The sequence below is a fragment of the Schistosoma haematobium genome, chromosome 4 (assembly GCF_000699445.3).
Source record: "Schistosoma haematobium chromosome 4, whole genome shotgun sequence".
NCBI classification, from domain to species: Eukaryota; Metazoa; Platyhelminthes; class Trematoda; order Strigeidida; family Schistosomatidae; genus Schistosoma; species Schistosoma haematobium.
Genome location: NC_067199.1, coordinates 26,379,729 through 26,396,138, shown reverse-complemented (window position 1 = coordinate 26,396,138; position 16,410 = coordinate 26,379,729). Strand labels below are relative to the sequence as shown.

The following is a 16,410-nucleotide window of genomic DNA, read 5'->3' as shown; positions in this document are numbered from 1 at the left end:
TCTGTTTATTGATGTAGTGTATTATGTGCTCTGTAGGTTAAAAACCTAAAACAGAAAATGAAGGGCGTGAATTTAGTAATGCTTCATTCACGTTCGAAGTACACTAAATCTGCAGTTTGAGTGAACTCTTAGTGAGTAGAAACTGGAATTTCCGACGTTTCGTAACTCAGTTTAAATCGCTTCTTCAGAGAGCAAGTAAATAGCTGAAACAAATTAGCGTGAGTTAACTCTCTGGAGAAGGGACTTAAACTAAATTGCAAAACGTCAGGAATCCTAGTTTCTACTCATTTGGATATCATAGATGCCCTATTACTTTGCTATTAACAATCTGTCCAATGTTAAATTGATTTGTAATTATTATGCTAAACCTTGGTAATGATACCAAATTTTTAGTTGCCGCACCAAATCTGAACAAACAATCTATTTCGAAAACGGTTGAATGAAGCCTTACATCAACAATTCCACATGCATTTTGTACAATAACAGTCCTTACTAGACTATTTCACATACTCAAGACCGAGTGATGTAAATGAATCTTCACTGAAGTTGCATACTCACATCTAAATTACTATTGGTTTTTCGTGAACATTACTTTTGTTACCACACTAAAGTAGGACACTGAAATTTTTGTGACCAATCATATGTCTCATTGGTTAACCAATTGCGTCTAAGTGATCGATTTAACTAATAATTGTAATCTTATTGGTCCATAGAAAGTAATTTTAAACCCAGGTATTTGGACGGTAAACATTAATTCGTTTTGTTTATGAAATGGCTTGTCTTGTGAGCGAGAAGGTGTACAGTTGGAAGGACACTAACCTTGCACTTTTCGGGTCCGATGTAGAAAGAGCTGTAAAAAGTGAGTATTAAAATATCGATAGCAATAATGAAGTCTATCCATATGACCATTTTAGTAATTAGTGGTTTGATCTCGGTTTTTATTTTGTGTTACCTAATGTCTAGTCTTTTGCTATCACTAACGAATTAAGTTTATGATTTTCAAGATGGTAGTAGTAATTATTGGTGCGGTAGAACCATATTTTAGTAACGGCTTTGAGCTGCTTATTAACTATTTCGGAAACAGCGTTCGGTTACGAAACCACTTACGACAAATAACAAGATTCTTAGGGATGCATGGTCCCGGTATGATAGATGAACGAGGAAAGTTTAGAATTATAAATTAGGGGCTCAGACAGAGTCAGGATTGTTCGGCTTAAAAGTTGGTAAAAACTTGCGGGACTGGTTTATAGACGGATCAATCAGGTTTAAGGTTATGAATCTTGTATTGGTGTGAAATCCATTCGTCAAAATGGCAAGATAACATTTGGGCAGCATGGTTAGTACCGTTTAGTGATGGAAACCATGATTCTAATTCCTAACTCTAATTTCTCACTCTAAATCCTAGTTCTTATTCCTCAAAATAATCCGTATGGTCATCCATAATTTAGGGATTTGACAACATACTTTTATTTATTTTAGTATCTTGACGTTTGTGTTGATAATGAATCTGTTCAGGATGCCAACCGATAGAAATTAAAATGTTTATTGGTTTGTTTGTTATTATTCCATAAACAAGACATGATGACTATTTCTTTGCTACATAATAATCAGTTAACAGTGAAGTATTCCGTCATTTACAGCCAGTGGGTGGATCTAATAAATCGGTCAGTTTAAGAATCACCATATGTCCATATCAGACCCGAGTTGTACAGCAATTGTTGGTGTCAGAAACTACAAATTTCGCTGTACTTCTATGAAAACTAAACACTGTATGTACAAAGTTATAGCACCATAAAGAGCGGTTTACATAAAATGTTAGCCATTTACATGCAAATGGCTGATTTATTTGGTAAACTGAGGATTTCATTATAAAATGAATAGCCATTAGGAACAACTGGAAAGAACTGCCCAGGACAGAGTTGGGTTGAGAACCCTGGTGGGAAGCCGATGCCCCTCTACGAGGGGTATCAAGAGTAAGTAAATGAGTTACTAAGCGTACAGCCTATCTCATGTGTATATGTCTAACTGAAAGTACACTTCGTTTAGTGGTATGGAAATCTAGCTCATCCTATCTGTCATTACAAATGCTGATGCACCTCAACTGTATAGTGATATTAAATCTAGTGGTTACATAAGCTGCTTACTTCACATTAGTTGTTACATCACACAGACGTGTTCCCAATCTCAAAAATAATCCACAATGTCAAACGCGAGACAGGTATCACCAGTGGCAGGGGACATTTGTCGCATATTATTATGAATTGACTGACGTTAGAACTATGAACTATTAAATACCAACTCCGTAGTATCAAGATAACATACTCATCAAGAAACATGGAGGTCCCGGGTTCAATCTTCAGCGGAGTGCTGTGGGTGTACCCCGTTAAGCAGTCATGCACTCAGATAAACAACCATCCAAAGCTCTGTTCTCCAATGCCTGTTTTTGCATAACCAGTTTATGTTGTAAACTACAAAAGTCTCTATGATCGTCTATGCTTTAACCGACTGTTGAAATATCAACGTATCACTGTGATAATTGTATTCATCTGATATTATTCGATCAAACATATATTTTTGAATAGGATATGGAATAACTTAAATCGACAGTCCTTTCTTGATACGATGTTAATGAGTGGAGTTGAAATAAATATCAAACTTTGGTAGCGTATCAAGAGTAAATACTTAAACGAGTGGATTAAGTTTGCATTCCATACTCAATAAAGGAGTCTATGGAACCCTTGGTAGTTTAATATGAATAGTAAGCCAATTTGGTTATATTTTCTGTTAGCATTCCTAAGAACCTTTTCTACAAAAGCATATTTTATCTTTCCCTAAATTACAGGTGTTACATTAAAAGCTTACCTTCATTACAGTTATTGGGTTCAGAATTTTTATAGCAGCGATCACTAAGTAGATTATGTTCTGAATACTAAAAGCTAGTAACCTATAATGATTTTGGTTATATGTTTAAAGCTTAATGGATAAATGAGAAAGTAAAGTGTTGATATATGATTTCCTTGATTTATTTGCAGAGGAATCTGCTGAGAAAGAGCCAGCATGGGGACCGGTACGAAAGATTGCCTCCTCTACTCTAATGGTCTGGCGAATAAAAGTAATTTTCGATGTTTTTACTAGTGATTATCTCTAATAGTTTCTTAATTATTGTATTTGTTTATGTTCTTTTCAGCTTATTTTGGCTTTTTTTTTCATAACGACTTAGGTAAAAAGTTAACATGCTAAACTTGATGCACTGTTTCTACATACATACCTTGACATGTTTGCACTCCTGTACGTATTATTGTTAGTGACAAGCATTTGTTGTAGCAGGTAGTATACGACAGAGTTTTCGTTCTTTAATTAGGCTAGTTTCATCAATCCCATTAACTTTGATGTTTGTGATAATGGACTATTATCACACAATAGAAATAGTGTATCAAACCATATATTAGCAATTCACGTATTACTAATTATAGAGGCTTCTTATTTCACCACGAAAATTCTTCGTACATGTTTTTGAGGAAAAATTATTTATTTGAAGGTGGTTAAAATAACTGGAATAAACCTCAATAACAAATTACGATTTCTGCAAAATTAACAAGTTCATATTTGTAATTGTTAGCAATATGACGGATGGTTACTTTCTCTGCCGCATACCACGATACGCTAGATTGGATACTTGGACGGCACCCTATACAGAAACTAGATCACGTTATGTCATATATGCGACTCATGACCAAAAATAGAGAACCAAAGTAAATACCAGACAACACTTTACCCAACATAATTTCAAACAGTCACTCTCAGCGAGTACGGAGTAGAAATCGAATGCAGCAAAGAAAATCATAGTCAGTAGTAGGCTTGATAGCTGTTTGTCCACGCTCAATGACCAATCACATTTCACTCTCGTCACCACACATCGGTTACCTTACACCTAACTGTTAAGTTTCGAAAACTGATACTGAAAACAAGAAATCAGTACGATTCCCACGACACAAGGAAGAAGGCAGAGGCTGATAGTAGGAGCAGATTTATTTGACTTTCCAAAAAAACAGGACTATCGCTAACGTAATACAATCATTTTGTTTGATTGATTTTACGGGCGTTTGATGATCAGTCATCTGAAATGTATTATAAAATAATTGGGAGGAATACCAAATCAGATTTCGGCACCAACGTTTATACTAAGTACAAGCTGAATATCATACTAAACGAAATTCACATCAATTTAATACAAAAGAATATTATACCGAATAAATGTAACATTGAAATAAAATGAATGTTATGCCGATTAATTTTCATACTAAATTGAAACAGGAGTAATACTGAATAAAACTGACATTGAGTTAGAATGTGATGTAGTAGTAAAACTTAACGAGATGAATTCATCTGTTCGTTTTGGTGTAATTTCTATAAATCGATGTAACTTAGTTGAGAAATTTTCTGGTTTATAAGTGGGTTGAATCACCGGTTAAAATATATTAAGTTCCCATGGAAAACCAGAGAGGACTGTACAACTCCCTGCACATGATAATGTAACCAAAATTTATTTTTGAACGATTAGTTAGTCAAGAACATATCTTGTGAAGTGTGCAGAGTTATTAGATACAAAGACAGACTTTAAAAAGCTTTACCATTCACAAAATTGGTCATTTTGTACATTTTATTCGCATGTTCGTGTTTATTTGATATAGTCTGTTAAAGGTCATAAGGATGATAAATAAATGGTGTTTAAAAAAGTTGATCTCTGATAAATTTAATCGATGTAATGAGAAGTAGTTTTTCATAACTGTATGATATATTAGGTGATAAAATGAAATAAACTCTTGTACATTCGTAATTCATCAACCCAACAATGTTGGTGTAATTAACTTCATCCATTCCACCGATAAGGCAATGTAAGTTTAGAATACATTCGTGTAATAATCTATTAATTTACAACTTCGACTTCAGTATGGTGAATGAGACTACTTTATCCTCTTCTTCACTACCCACTAATCAGAGTAAGCAATCCATTATGCCAGAGAGATTAAATAACCTTCAAGTTAATTCAGTTATTAATCGATTCAGTGATTATTAACTACAGAATTTGTTCACCTTGTCGTGAAGGAGAACACAAGTGGGAATAGTCGAATGTATTTGAATACCAAATTACAGAAAATCTTAGTGAAATCTGAGGACTATTTACAAAATATCAATCAATCGTCCAAGACTTCATTGTTCTTTCGTCTCCACATCAATCATTCTCTGTTCTCGTTCACTTTTCTTCAATCTTCCTAACCCCCTGCCGTCAGGCATTTCACTTTCGATTGATGATACATACTACTTATATCTGTCGATATCAGTAGCACACACCGCAACCTGAGTATTTTTCACTGAACACAAAATCACAACGAAATAATTGATACAAGGGAAAATGCATTTAGAATAAAATAACTGACTACAACTGAAAATACAATGAATCTCAGTGAATAGGATTCTCTCTAAATAAGTTAGTACAACGAAAATGCATTGAACTCAATTGGATGAAAATCACCTCAGATCGATGTGTAGATTTAAAAGTAATTTCCTTTTTTACACGTTGTGTTTGAGGGTATAGCATTCTCAACAATTTATCTACCTTAATCTTCATTTAATCCCCTATCTTTACTATGGAAAATTGTTCCTTTATGATGACATTTAATACTTTTTAAAACAAGAACAACAAATTTTAAGGGATCGGGTAAATTCATTTTGTTCCACGTGGCTTAAATCTATCTTACAAATGTTAATTTCAAACAGAAAATCTAATTTAAGAAAAACGTTCCTCACAAGATTTCATGTGTATAAGTGCATTTTACTGATAACAACATGTGTGTGAAAGTTGTACAACAAAAGAAACATAATTGGCATACCAAATTTTAAAATATTTGTTGTTCTCGCTCCCTACAATTTAACCGGTTGGGACAAATTTTGTGGAATTGGGCAAACCCTCTGTCTTTTCTGGGTATCCTATTTTGATATTGATAAAAAAGAAGACCGTCAGGACACTGATAGAAAGCCATCAAGTAAACAATACTGCATGACTTCTTAGTAGACAAGTCGAGATACGATGATTCACTGTAGTCTAGGAAACAGAAAAATTATAATGTTTAATAAATCCTTATACATGATAGTAAGTTGAAGAATGGACATAACTCATTGTTGTTCAGCATAAACAGCTTTTGTCGGATAAAGTGGAATTAGATGTTTGCAGATACACAGTTTTTTTGAAGTAGTAGCAAGGAAATGAATATATACGTAAGAAGACGCCTGTTTTGTTTTCTGTTAAACATTCGGACGATATCTTTTTCAGGACAAACCACATACTGATAGATCTTTTGTCTGTAGAAAAGTCTGAATTATTAACGTGCTGAACAGATAATATACATTTATACTGGATTCGTCCTTGGTGATTTTTAACATAATATAACGAATCATACAAACTAGAAGACAAGAAAATAAACTAAGCGAATTCTTATTTCATAGTTTAAATCCAAAAAAGTACAAACAAATATTTTTCTCAGTGTACATATTGAGCATGAATGCAATGTTCATTAAAAACGTCTGTGGATCTAATCACAACCGAAATGTAGTTCAGGAAAACATACTGAACGACTTACTTGACACCTCACCAAGCAACTAATTCTTACAGCGTTAGTGTAACCTATTTTCTTGTTTTGTGAAGAGTTTATGTAGTCGAATTCTAGAAGATTCCCACTGAAATACAAGTCTTGAAGTTAAATTTCAGATAGCACATGACATTATTCAAAGTATTTCAAATAAGAACCAGTCTGTACAGTAATTGGCTAAAACTCCCAACTTGGTTTACTCATGCCATGTAATAGTTTGAATTAGAACGTGAACTAGGGGAAATTCTGCCTCATTACTTAACATGCTATAACGTTAACATTAAGTGTGTAGCCAACTGCATTGGTTAGTAAATTCATCAGAAGTTTATCTAGGGTTGGATTTGGATTCCTGATACAGACCGTTATAAATAAGAGAGCTTCTATAAGTTTTTAAGTCACTTGAATAATATATACCCACACGGATTTTATATGGGAATTTGCAAATCAACTTCAGTCGAAACACACGAAAGACCTTGATATAGTTTCTTTTAAGTAAAACCTGAAGAATAGTACATTTTATTGGGTAAATGATGAAGACTTTGAAGTGAATTAAGCTCACCGTCTTCACGAAAGTGGGGTTCTTTGGATTTATAAAGGTGGATTCTGTATACTGATCAACAGGGATTAAAATATCGAATCAGCTTGTTACTTCGTGACGTCGGTCCTTCCTCACCTGTCTCTGTTGCTCACTTTATACTACTTACTAATAAGCAGTAGTTCGTGCCATATTTAGTCATTCCCATAGCTTTTAACAATGCCGAGTGATACTTCTTCAACTTAACAAACCACTTACCTCATTCGTCTATCTCTATATTTGCGTCCTGGTTCGTTCTTTTAGTCGTATTATTGTTCTTTCTTTTTCTTTTACAAAATATTCTTTTAAAAGGTTGCTTTTGACCTCTTGTCTACTTTCAATATAGACTAATTTATTTCCTTTAATCGTTGGTATTCCCGTTTTATATATCCAAGACCTCTCTGATTTGTATCATTTGCAATAATTTTAGTATCATTCAGTTATATGAAGCTTACACTTTCGCCTTGGCCATGCACTTAACAGCATAGTTTACTTTTGAGATTTTCCCGACTAGAGGTTTGTAGATTCTGAGCAGCGTTTACTAAGCTTTCCACAACAAATTTGTCCTCTCAGATACAAATTGTCTTTTTCAGTATCTTTGGGCATAACTTGGCGTTTCGATTTGTATGAATAATTCTTTCCGTTGATAGTTTTCCTAAGCAAGGTTCCAAACTGTTTAACAGTCTTGGCCAGGCTACAGTCAAGCAGTTAGTCTATATATACCCGTTTGTTCTTTGGTCTTTTGAAGACACTAAAAATTTCTATTTACCCGTTTAGGAACACACCATAAACTGAATTAATTAAGTAGCGATGATATGTACTGTGCATTGACTTTCAATAGAGGTCGGTTACACGCTCTTTAGATAGTGTTAATCTCTATCGCTATATGTGAATCAACTAATAATATTCGAGTTAACCCCCCACTACCTAAGACTCATATGGTCCCTTTTTATTTGACCGAAAATCATGGGATCTCATCAGTCACAGAAACACGACCAATCCTTGTTATCGACTCATTTTTTTGTTCATGCTACTGTTCAGTATGCATGTTCTTATCGTTCTCTTTGTAATTGAATACTATTTCCCTTTTTTGTACTAACTGTAATGTTCCCAAAATCCTGCCACCAGTTAACTGTTCTCCAGAAAGTGCGTTCGACAGTTATTGTATTACTAGCCCGAGACTTGAATGCTCAGGTCGGGCGTCTAGGCACAGAAGAGAATCGCTAAGGTGGCCGACGGGGACTTGTTGGCCGCAGGACAGATAACGGGGACCGCCTACTGCAACTGCGCACAGACCATAACCTATTTCTAGCTAGCACTAACTCTCGGCACAGTCACCGCCGATGTGCCACCTGACGTCCTCCCTCTGCATTTCAAGCCTGGACTCAGATTGATCACATCGCGATCAGCTACCACTGCGGTGGTTGTGTACAAGACTGCCGCTCCTTTTGGAGTACCTATCTGGACTCTGACCATGCCTTGGTCTGCGTCAATCTTACCTTACTTTTCAGTGGCCAACGAAGTGATCGTCACCAAACGATTGGTGTCAGCACATTGGTTGCAACTTTTGTTGCTAGTAAGTATCCAACCGAGCTAGTTTCTAGGCTAGCTACCATCCCACCGAAAAGTGTAGATGAGCATTGATTGCATCTGCATGACGCCATCAAAATGGTGAGTAAAGCCTCTTGCGGCTACGCAAAACGTCCCGCTTATAAGCACTGGGTTTCTTCAAGCTCCTTACAACTCATCGAAGCCCGTCGGTCTACTCCGAATGACCGTGAGTTTGACCACAAACGAAAGCTGTTACGTAATGAAATCGGGCGAAGCTTGCCCCCAAATGCTCTGGTACGGCCGAGAGTGGGGAGAGCCCACTCTCCCTCTCCAAATGCTCTCACATGGCCACGTTCATACAACCACTGCCATGGAAGTCCTACTCACTGCCTTCTCGAGGCATTACTGTTGTTTACGAAATTGAGAGGACGAAAAACGAATGTCCGGCGCTTTAACCGGGTTGGTGGACACGGAGAGTCCACCTAGAGAAGTTGGGAAACCCTGATTCCAAACCAATGGTGCACATGGGCTCCAGTATCTTGAGGGAACAAATGGCGCATGAACCAATTGTTGGTCACCGGCTACCATGGGACTGCATCTCCTTACGATGCTCCACTGACATGTGGATCAGACCTTCAGGTCGAAGGCTCCGGGTGTGGCCTGCTAAGAAAACTACCTACTTCGGTTTGGGCACCCGGGTAGTATCACAGCCCTCACACATATCAAATGAGATTTGTGTGGACATATGTACTTGGTGCCTCCTTGTGCCAATATCTATGTGTTAAAATAAGTAAATAATAATAATAATAAGGCTTGCGTAAGGACCGAGAAGCCTGGTGGTCGGAGTGTGCTAATGAGCTGGAAGTGGCAGCTGCATCTGGTAACTACCGGAAGCTCTTTCAAATCATCCGAGCCACTGACAGCAAGAAGTCTGGTGTGAGCGAAACAATCTGTGAGGATGACGGGATGCCAGTCACTAACATCCATCAACGTCTTGGACGATGGGCAAAATTCTTCGAAGGGCAGTTCAACTGGCCTGCTGCTCCAGCAACATCGGTCGGACTGTCCTGCCCTCCATGGCCGGTGACGACTGATCCACCAAATGAGGCGGAAGTCCGCAAGGAACTCCAACTCTTGAAGCGCTACAAATCACCGGGTCCAGATGACTTACCTCCGGTTCTTTTTAAAGATGGTGGTGACTTTCTGGCTAAGGAACTAACTGTGTTGTTTACAAAGGTTTGGGAGCTAGAGAGTGTACCAACGTCATGGAATGAGTCGATAGTTGTCCCTATCTTTAAAAAGGGTTCACGTCGTTCCTGTAACAACTATCGGGGATAAGTCTACTTCCGATTGCGTCCAAGCTATTGGCTTCCGTCATACTTCGTAGGTTGTTCAAAATCCGAGAAAGATTGACTCGCGAGGAGCAGGCTGGGTTTCGTTCCGGTCGAGGATGTATTGATCATATCTTCACCCTCCACTAAATGTTAGAACACCGTCATACTTATCACAGACCAACAAGCGTAGTGCTAATTCATATCAGGGCTGCCTTCGATTCGTTGGACAGGACTGTTCTGTGGGATTGTCTATTGAAGAAGGGTGTGCCTGAGAAGTTTATTGACATCCTAAAAGCCCTATATGCAAACATCTCAGGTAGAGTGAGGGCATATAACCACCTTTCTCCATTGTTCCATTCAAGCAGTGGGGTTAGACAGGGTCGCCCAATCTCAATATTCCTCCCCAACTTTGCTATCGATGACATTCTGGAAACAGCTCTGATGGATGTAAGTAATGGCGGTGTGGGTTTGTTGCCTGAAGAAAAACTCGAGTATGCGGATGATATTGTCTTACTGTGCGATAATGCCCAAGGCATGCAATCCGCACTTAATCAGTTGGCAATCAGTGTCCGTAGGTATGGTATGTGTTTTGCACCTTCGAAGTGTAAAGTACTTCTACAAGACTGGCAGGATCCTAATCCTGTACTCACCCTGGATGATGAGCATATAGAAGTAGTCGAGTAGTTTGTGTATCTAGGTAGCTGCATAATGCTGGTGGTGGCGTGAGTGATGAGATCGATTCACGTATAGTGAAAGCCAGAGCGGCTTATGCCAATCTGGGCCATCTTTAGCGCCTTCGTGATGTTAGTCTGGCTGTAACAGATCGGATCTACAACGCGCCGGTGAGAGCAGTTCTGCTCCATGATTGTGAAACCTGACCTCCGAGTTGAGGATGTTAGACGAATCTCTGTGTTTGACCATCGTTGTCTCCAAAGGATTGCTGACATCCAGTGGCAACACCATGTTAGTAATGCAGAGGTTCGGCATCTTGTGTTCAGGCACAGAGACGATAATGCAATTGGTGTCACCATCTTTTTCTCCCTATTCTCATTGTTTTGTGTGGCGCGTAAATATTTTGTGCCCCCCCCCCCTTGTACCAGTATTTATGTGTTCAAATAAATAAATTCCAAAATATAAATATGTGAGCTCATATCGTACTATAATTTTAATTACATGAGTGTTTATATGAAAGCAAATGATAAAATACAGAAAATCTGTTATAAATTTAACCTTATTAATATATCAGTGAATAAAAATGTTAAATATTTTTAAATACTGTGTACTATATCTTTAGAATTTCCAGTTAGAAGTTGTTCGGGGTGAAGACATTGGCAAATTTTTCCGTGGTGATTCCTATATTGTTTTAAATACCGAAAAAGTTGGTGATGAACTGTTGTATGATGTTCATTTTTGGATTGGACGTGAAAGCACTGCGGTAAGTTTATGTGCTTACATACTTACTTACACCTGTTACCCCCAATGGAGCATAGTCCTCCAACCAGTATTCTCCAACCCACTGTCCTGGGCGTTCCTTTCCAGCCCTATCCGATTGTTGCTCATTCTTCTCATGTCTGTCTCCATTTCTCGGCGTAATGTGTTCTTTGGTCTTCCTCTCTTCCTTTGGCCTTGAGGATTCCATGTGAGGGCTTGTCTTGTGGCTCAGTTGGATGCTTTCCTCACTGTGTTTCATATCCACTTCCGGCTCTTCCTGATTTCTTCCTCCACTGGAATCTGGTTTGTGTTCTCACACAGTAGATTGTCGCTAATAGTGTCTGGTCAACGGATCGGAAGTATTTTGCGTAGACAACTGTTAATAAACACTTGTATCTTGTGAATGATTGCTTTTGTAATTCTCCAAGTTTCCACCCTGTACGGTAGAACTGTTTTGACATTTGTATTGAAGATTCTGACTTTGCTGTTGGCTGACAGTTGCTTTGAGTTCCAGATGTTCTTCACTTGTAAATATGCTGCTCTTGCTTTGCCGATCCGCCTCTTCATATCTGCATCAGATCCACCGTGTTCATCAATGATGCTGCCCAGATATGTAAAGGTCTTACATCTTCCAAAGCTTTTCCATCAAGTGTGATTCGCTTGGTACATGTTGTTTTGTATCGGAGATTCTTGTTTTCGCCTTTGTGTATATTGAGACCTACTTCTGTTGAGGCTGCTGCTACACTAGTCATCTTCTGCATTTGTTGTTGCGTGTGTGATAGAAGAGTCAGATCATCTGCGAAGTCTTGATCGTCCAGCTGCATCCTAGCTGCCCTCTGTATCCCGTGTTTATATATATTTTAGATATAGACAACCTGACGTAGTTGTTTTAAAAAAATCAGTATGTCGTAGCTAAAGTTAATCTTCAGTCAGCAATTTCTAGCCACAATGTACCTAAGGATCAGACAGAATTATGTTTGTTTTTTTGCTAGGTGAATCAGCATATGAAAATTTAGGTTTTTCTGGAATTTTGTGACATTTTACCAATTTCTCTCTAAGTAATTCTCACGGTAGTTATGTTCAAATAACGGGAAATGATGAAGGCATCCACTGAAACACTGAATATTCCTCAGGAGTTTCTTCACAAAGACTTGTTAGTTTTCGTTAAATTCCGATCAAGTATTTAAAACTTCATACTTTAACGGTATTGACGGTCTACATGGCCACTATCAATCCTTGGAATTCACTGTACTATGGAAATTCTACCCAACTTTAAAGATATTATCAGGAAGTGTTGATAACAAGTGTATGTTTTTAATGTTTTACGACGTTAAGTAGTATTTTCATCCTAGTTTACGAAATCTCAGCAACACACACGCACGCTCACATTATGGTGTTCATTCTATTCTCGAACATAAGGTTTACAACATACGACCTAATCTCCTTGAACATCGAAGTATTGGCACTATTTGAGCCTGTTGATTCTAAACTTAGTCTAGCAGAGGTTGCGGTCCTAACATGTTCAATGACGATCAGAATTCATTGATGGGTTTTTTCTTTTTGTTGATGATTCCAAATTATGTCTTAGCATACGGAACTCTTGATATACATGTAAGTATCTAATCAGAAATATTAATGGCATAGTTTGGAGGGTTTGAAATCCATATCATAGTAACTAATGTATCAGAATAAAATAGATTAAAGTATTGGTTGTCTAAAGTACTGTTTAAGCAGCAGACGACAGAAACACCTTGGGATATGTTATAACTTAACTTTGAACACAGTTTAGTGTATTTCAAAGAGACGTTTTCCTAGATGAACTTGGTCATTTACAACAGATACAATTCAGTAATTTTTACTAGGTATGCATTTTGATCACATTTAAAACAAAATGACAGCTGATAAGGGGACGTTTGGAAAACTAACTAATGAAGAAATAAGCAATTATTATTAATTCATACATCATCCATAATTACAAAGCTGTACTGGAAAATACATTCATTGGTTGTAGCTTAGTTTCTAATTTTTATGATATGAAAATTAAAATTTTAACCCATTTTAGGATGAATACGGAACAGCAGCTTATAAAACGGTTGAATTGGATACTTTTCTTGATGATAAAGCAGTTCAACATCGAGAAGTTGACGGATTTGAGTCTGATTTGTTTAAAACTTATTTTAATCGCTTTGAGTAAGTTCAGTGTAAATTTAATTTTGTTAGCTAAACATCATTATAAATCTTTGCTCAAATTCACTTGATAAACTTCCCAAAAATATGTTTTCAGAAAAACCGTTTAACTCTGTTTTATACGTCATTAGGCGATGAAAATCTTTAATTTGGACATCAAGATTTGTAAAACTGAAGAAGGAAAAGCTCACTCATCAGTTGGACGATTTCGTAAAGTAGACTAACGAAGTTTTTTCTAGCTTTATATTTTATGTACACCCGTCTATTTAGTTGGAGACTAAGGTTCGATGCTATGCTTCATGCTATTTAGGACTTACTAGTTTACTGTTACATTCACTGATCCCAGTGAGACTGGGATTCACGAAATTTCAAGCCATAAGCAGATGGGTTTTCATTAATGTGTTTAGGCTATAACCAACCTACTGAAGTCACTAGTTGAGTTACATGTTACATTATCTAGCCCATGGTTCAGACTGAATTCCATCGATACAGTATTATTATTATTATTATTATTATCTTATTTTGGTAGAATAACGAAAAGACGTAATCTATCTGAAATGTGTGGTGTATTTGCGATGTACATTTTGAACAGTCTAGTCACACATACTTTTCAAGGCAGTTGGTACGAAAATTCATAAAGATTTACTTGAACTTTCATTTAATTGGCCTTTATTAATTTTCATTTAAAATGCCTTGACAAGTATATTAGTGACCAGACTGTTCAAAATGTATAGCACAAATACATCACACTTTTAGGATCAACTTTGTTTTTTCATTGTCCTATCAAAAATTATAAAAAGGACCAATTGCTTTAAATATTTTGTATTTGGCGGCGAAACAATCGATAGGAAGTTTTATTAATTAGTTATCACAACTGGGGTTTTTCTGCAGTATGGCAGGAACTCCTATTAGTTTTATTTCCTTTCATGTAAATTACTTTATCAAACATTTTATTGTGATGCCCGAAGAGGTCAATACAATGAACTGTTTTAAGAAATTAGTAGTTACGATTTCTTCATTTAACTGTGAATAGTAGTACTAATATTTTTAAAACATTTGGTCCCAGATGTACGTCTCTTCTTGGGATGGGATCCCAGTATTGGTGTTCTGATTAAGACTTACATTTGCCCATTTTCTTAAACAAAATCACATTATCTATCATGTTAATGTGTAACGATAGCCACCAGTGATTTAATGTAAATGGAAAGAGTAATTCTGGTGTGCAGTTACATCCAACGGATGGACCTTGAGATGGTTAATCCCAAAGTTGAATTTTAATTATTCGTTGGAACTTTAAGTTCAATTACTGAAAGATTTAAAACATAATTTTCAACGGAATGCCTTCGAGGTACTAGAGAAGCAATTTTCATCAAACTTTCAATCTCAACAGATATTCATGTGTAAAAATATGCATTCAGCCAAAAGAACGGACAAACACATGCCGTAGTACCACATCGCATAGCTTTATGCTATAAACATGTTCACTTTTAAAACAATTAGTCCCTTTGATAAATTTGTATAATGTGATGAGAAGACGAAAGTTATCAGAATTAGGTGATACACTTACGCAATATATTTGGAACAATCTGATCACACACATACTTCCTAAGATATTACGTATGCAAAAATCAAAGGTCAATTAGATAAACTAAAAGGTGAGGGGAACAAAGATAATAATGAAGTACACAATGTGAAAACCGCGCTGAATAGTAGATCGGTATTATCAGGGTTGGTTAAGGGTAAGAACAAATTGCTTTTGAACACATAAAAGAGGTTTCAGTTTTCGTATAGTTAAGGTCTCAATAAACTTTAATCTTCTTTCGTGGAAACTTTTGTACAAAATTGCAGAAGCTGACTTGATGTCAACCTTATGACCGATTGCAATCAATTGTTCGAAATGTAAATATATCACATAATTCTGGCGGCCATCTTATCGCATTATCTAAATTTATTAAAGGGACTAATTGATTTAAATTTCTGATGATAAGTCGTATCGATTGAACGCTATATTAGTTTCCTAAGCTATTCTGGTACCCCGAAAGCTAGAACTGCACAGCGACTTGAACACCAGAGAGAAGATGCAAGTATAAGGAAAAATACTTTACTCCGAGGTTCATTTTATTACAGAAAATATAGGGTTTTTATAATATATCTAAATGTCCTTGGGTCGCTGGAATATTCTGGAATGCTACCAAACATAGTAGCACTGTAGTAGCCAACCAATCAGAGCTTCCGCATGTGACGATTTCGCTACCTTGATATTTCTGGCCAAGACTCCAAATGAACGCTGATTGGACGAAACACTTAGTGTTTCTTGATGCTTGCTTGTCTTTTGCAAGCGATTTCTGGATCACCCCAACATTTGGAAAGAAGAATCCCTATTTAAAGGTTAGATGAACTTGTTAAACTTGTGTGCAAAATTATATCTGAACGAGTGGAACTAGACTTTTCAACTGCTGTTTGCCAAGTGAAAAATCCCCAAATCAGTTACAAAAGAACTTACGTCCAAGTAAATCACAACCAAATATTTCATATCTTATTAAACTGACAAAAGGGTATGTAAATAATTGCCAAGATAGATTAATCACATTAACTGAACTGCATATTCAAGCATTGGCTGCATAAACAGAGATGTCTAGTTTACCATTTCAAATTAATCGATTTTTGAAGTACTGTCATTTTGAAA

General features: G+C 36.7%; 1 protein-coding gene across 1 annotated transcript in view; it reads left to right on the top strand.

Annotated features, from left to right (window-relative positions):
- The first annotated feature begins 224 nt into the window (after window positions 1–224).
- AG8_2 (Severin) overlaps window positions 225–16,410 on the top strand; it is a 30,287-nt gene continuing 14,101 nt past the window's right edge. The window contains exons 1-5 of the mRNA XM_051216090.1: window positions 225–671; window positions 714–859; window positions 3,033–3,112; window positions 11,401–11,541; window positions 13,600–13,727. Coding sequence (XP_051066646.1) covers window positions 772–859; window positions 3,033–3,112; window positions 11,401–11,541; window positions 13,600–13,727 — 437 coding nt within the window. The 5' untranslated portion in view covers window positions 225–671; window positions 714–771. The remainder of the gene's footprint in view (window positions 672–713; window positions 860–3,032; window positions 3,113–11,400; window positions 11,542–13,599; window positions 13,728–16,410) is intronic.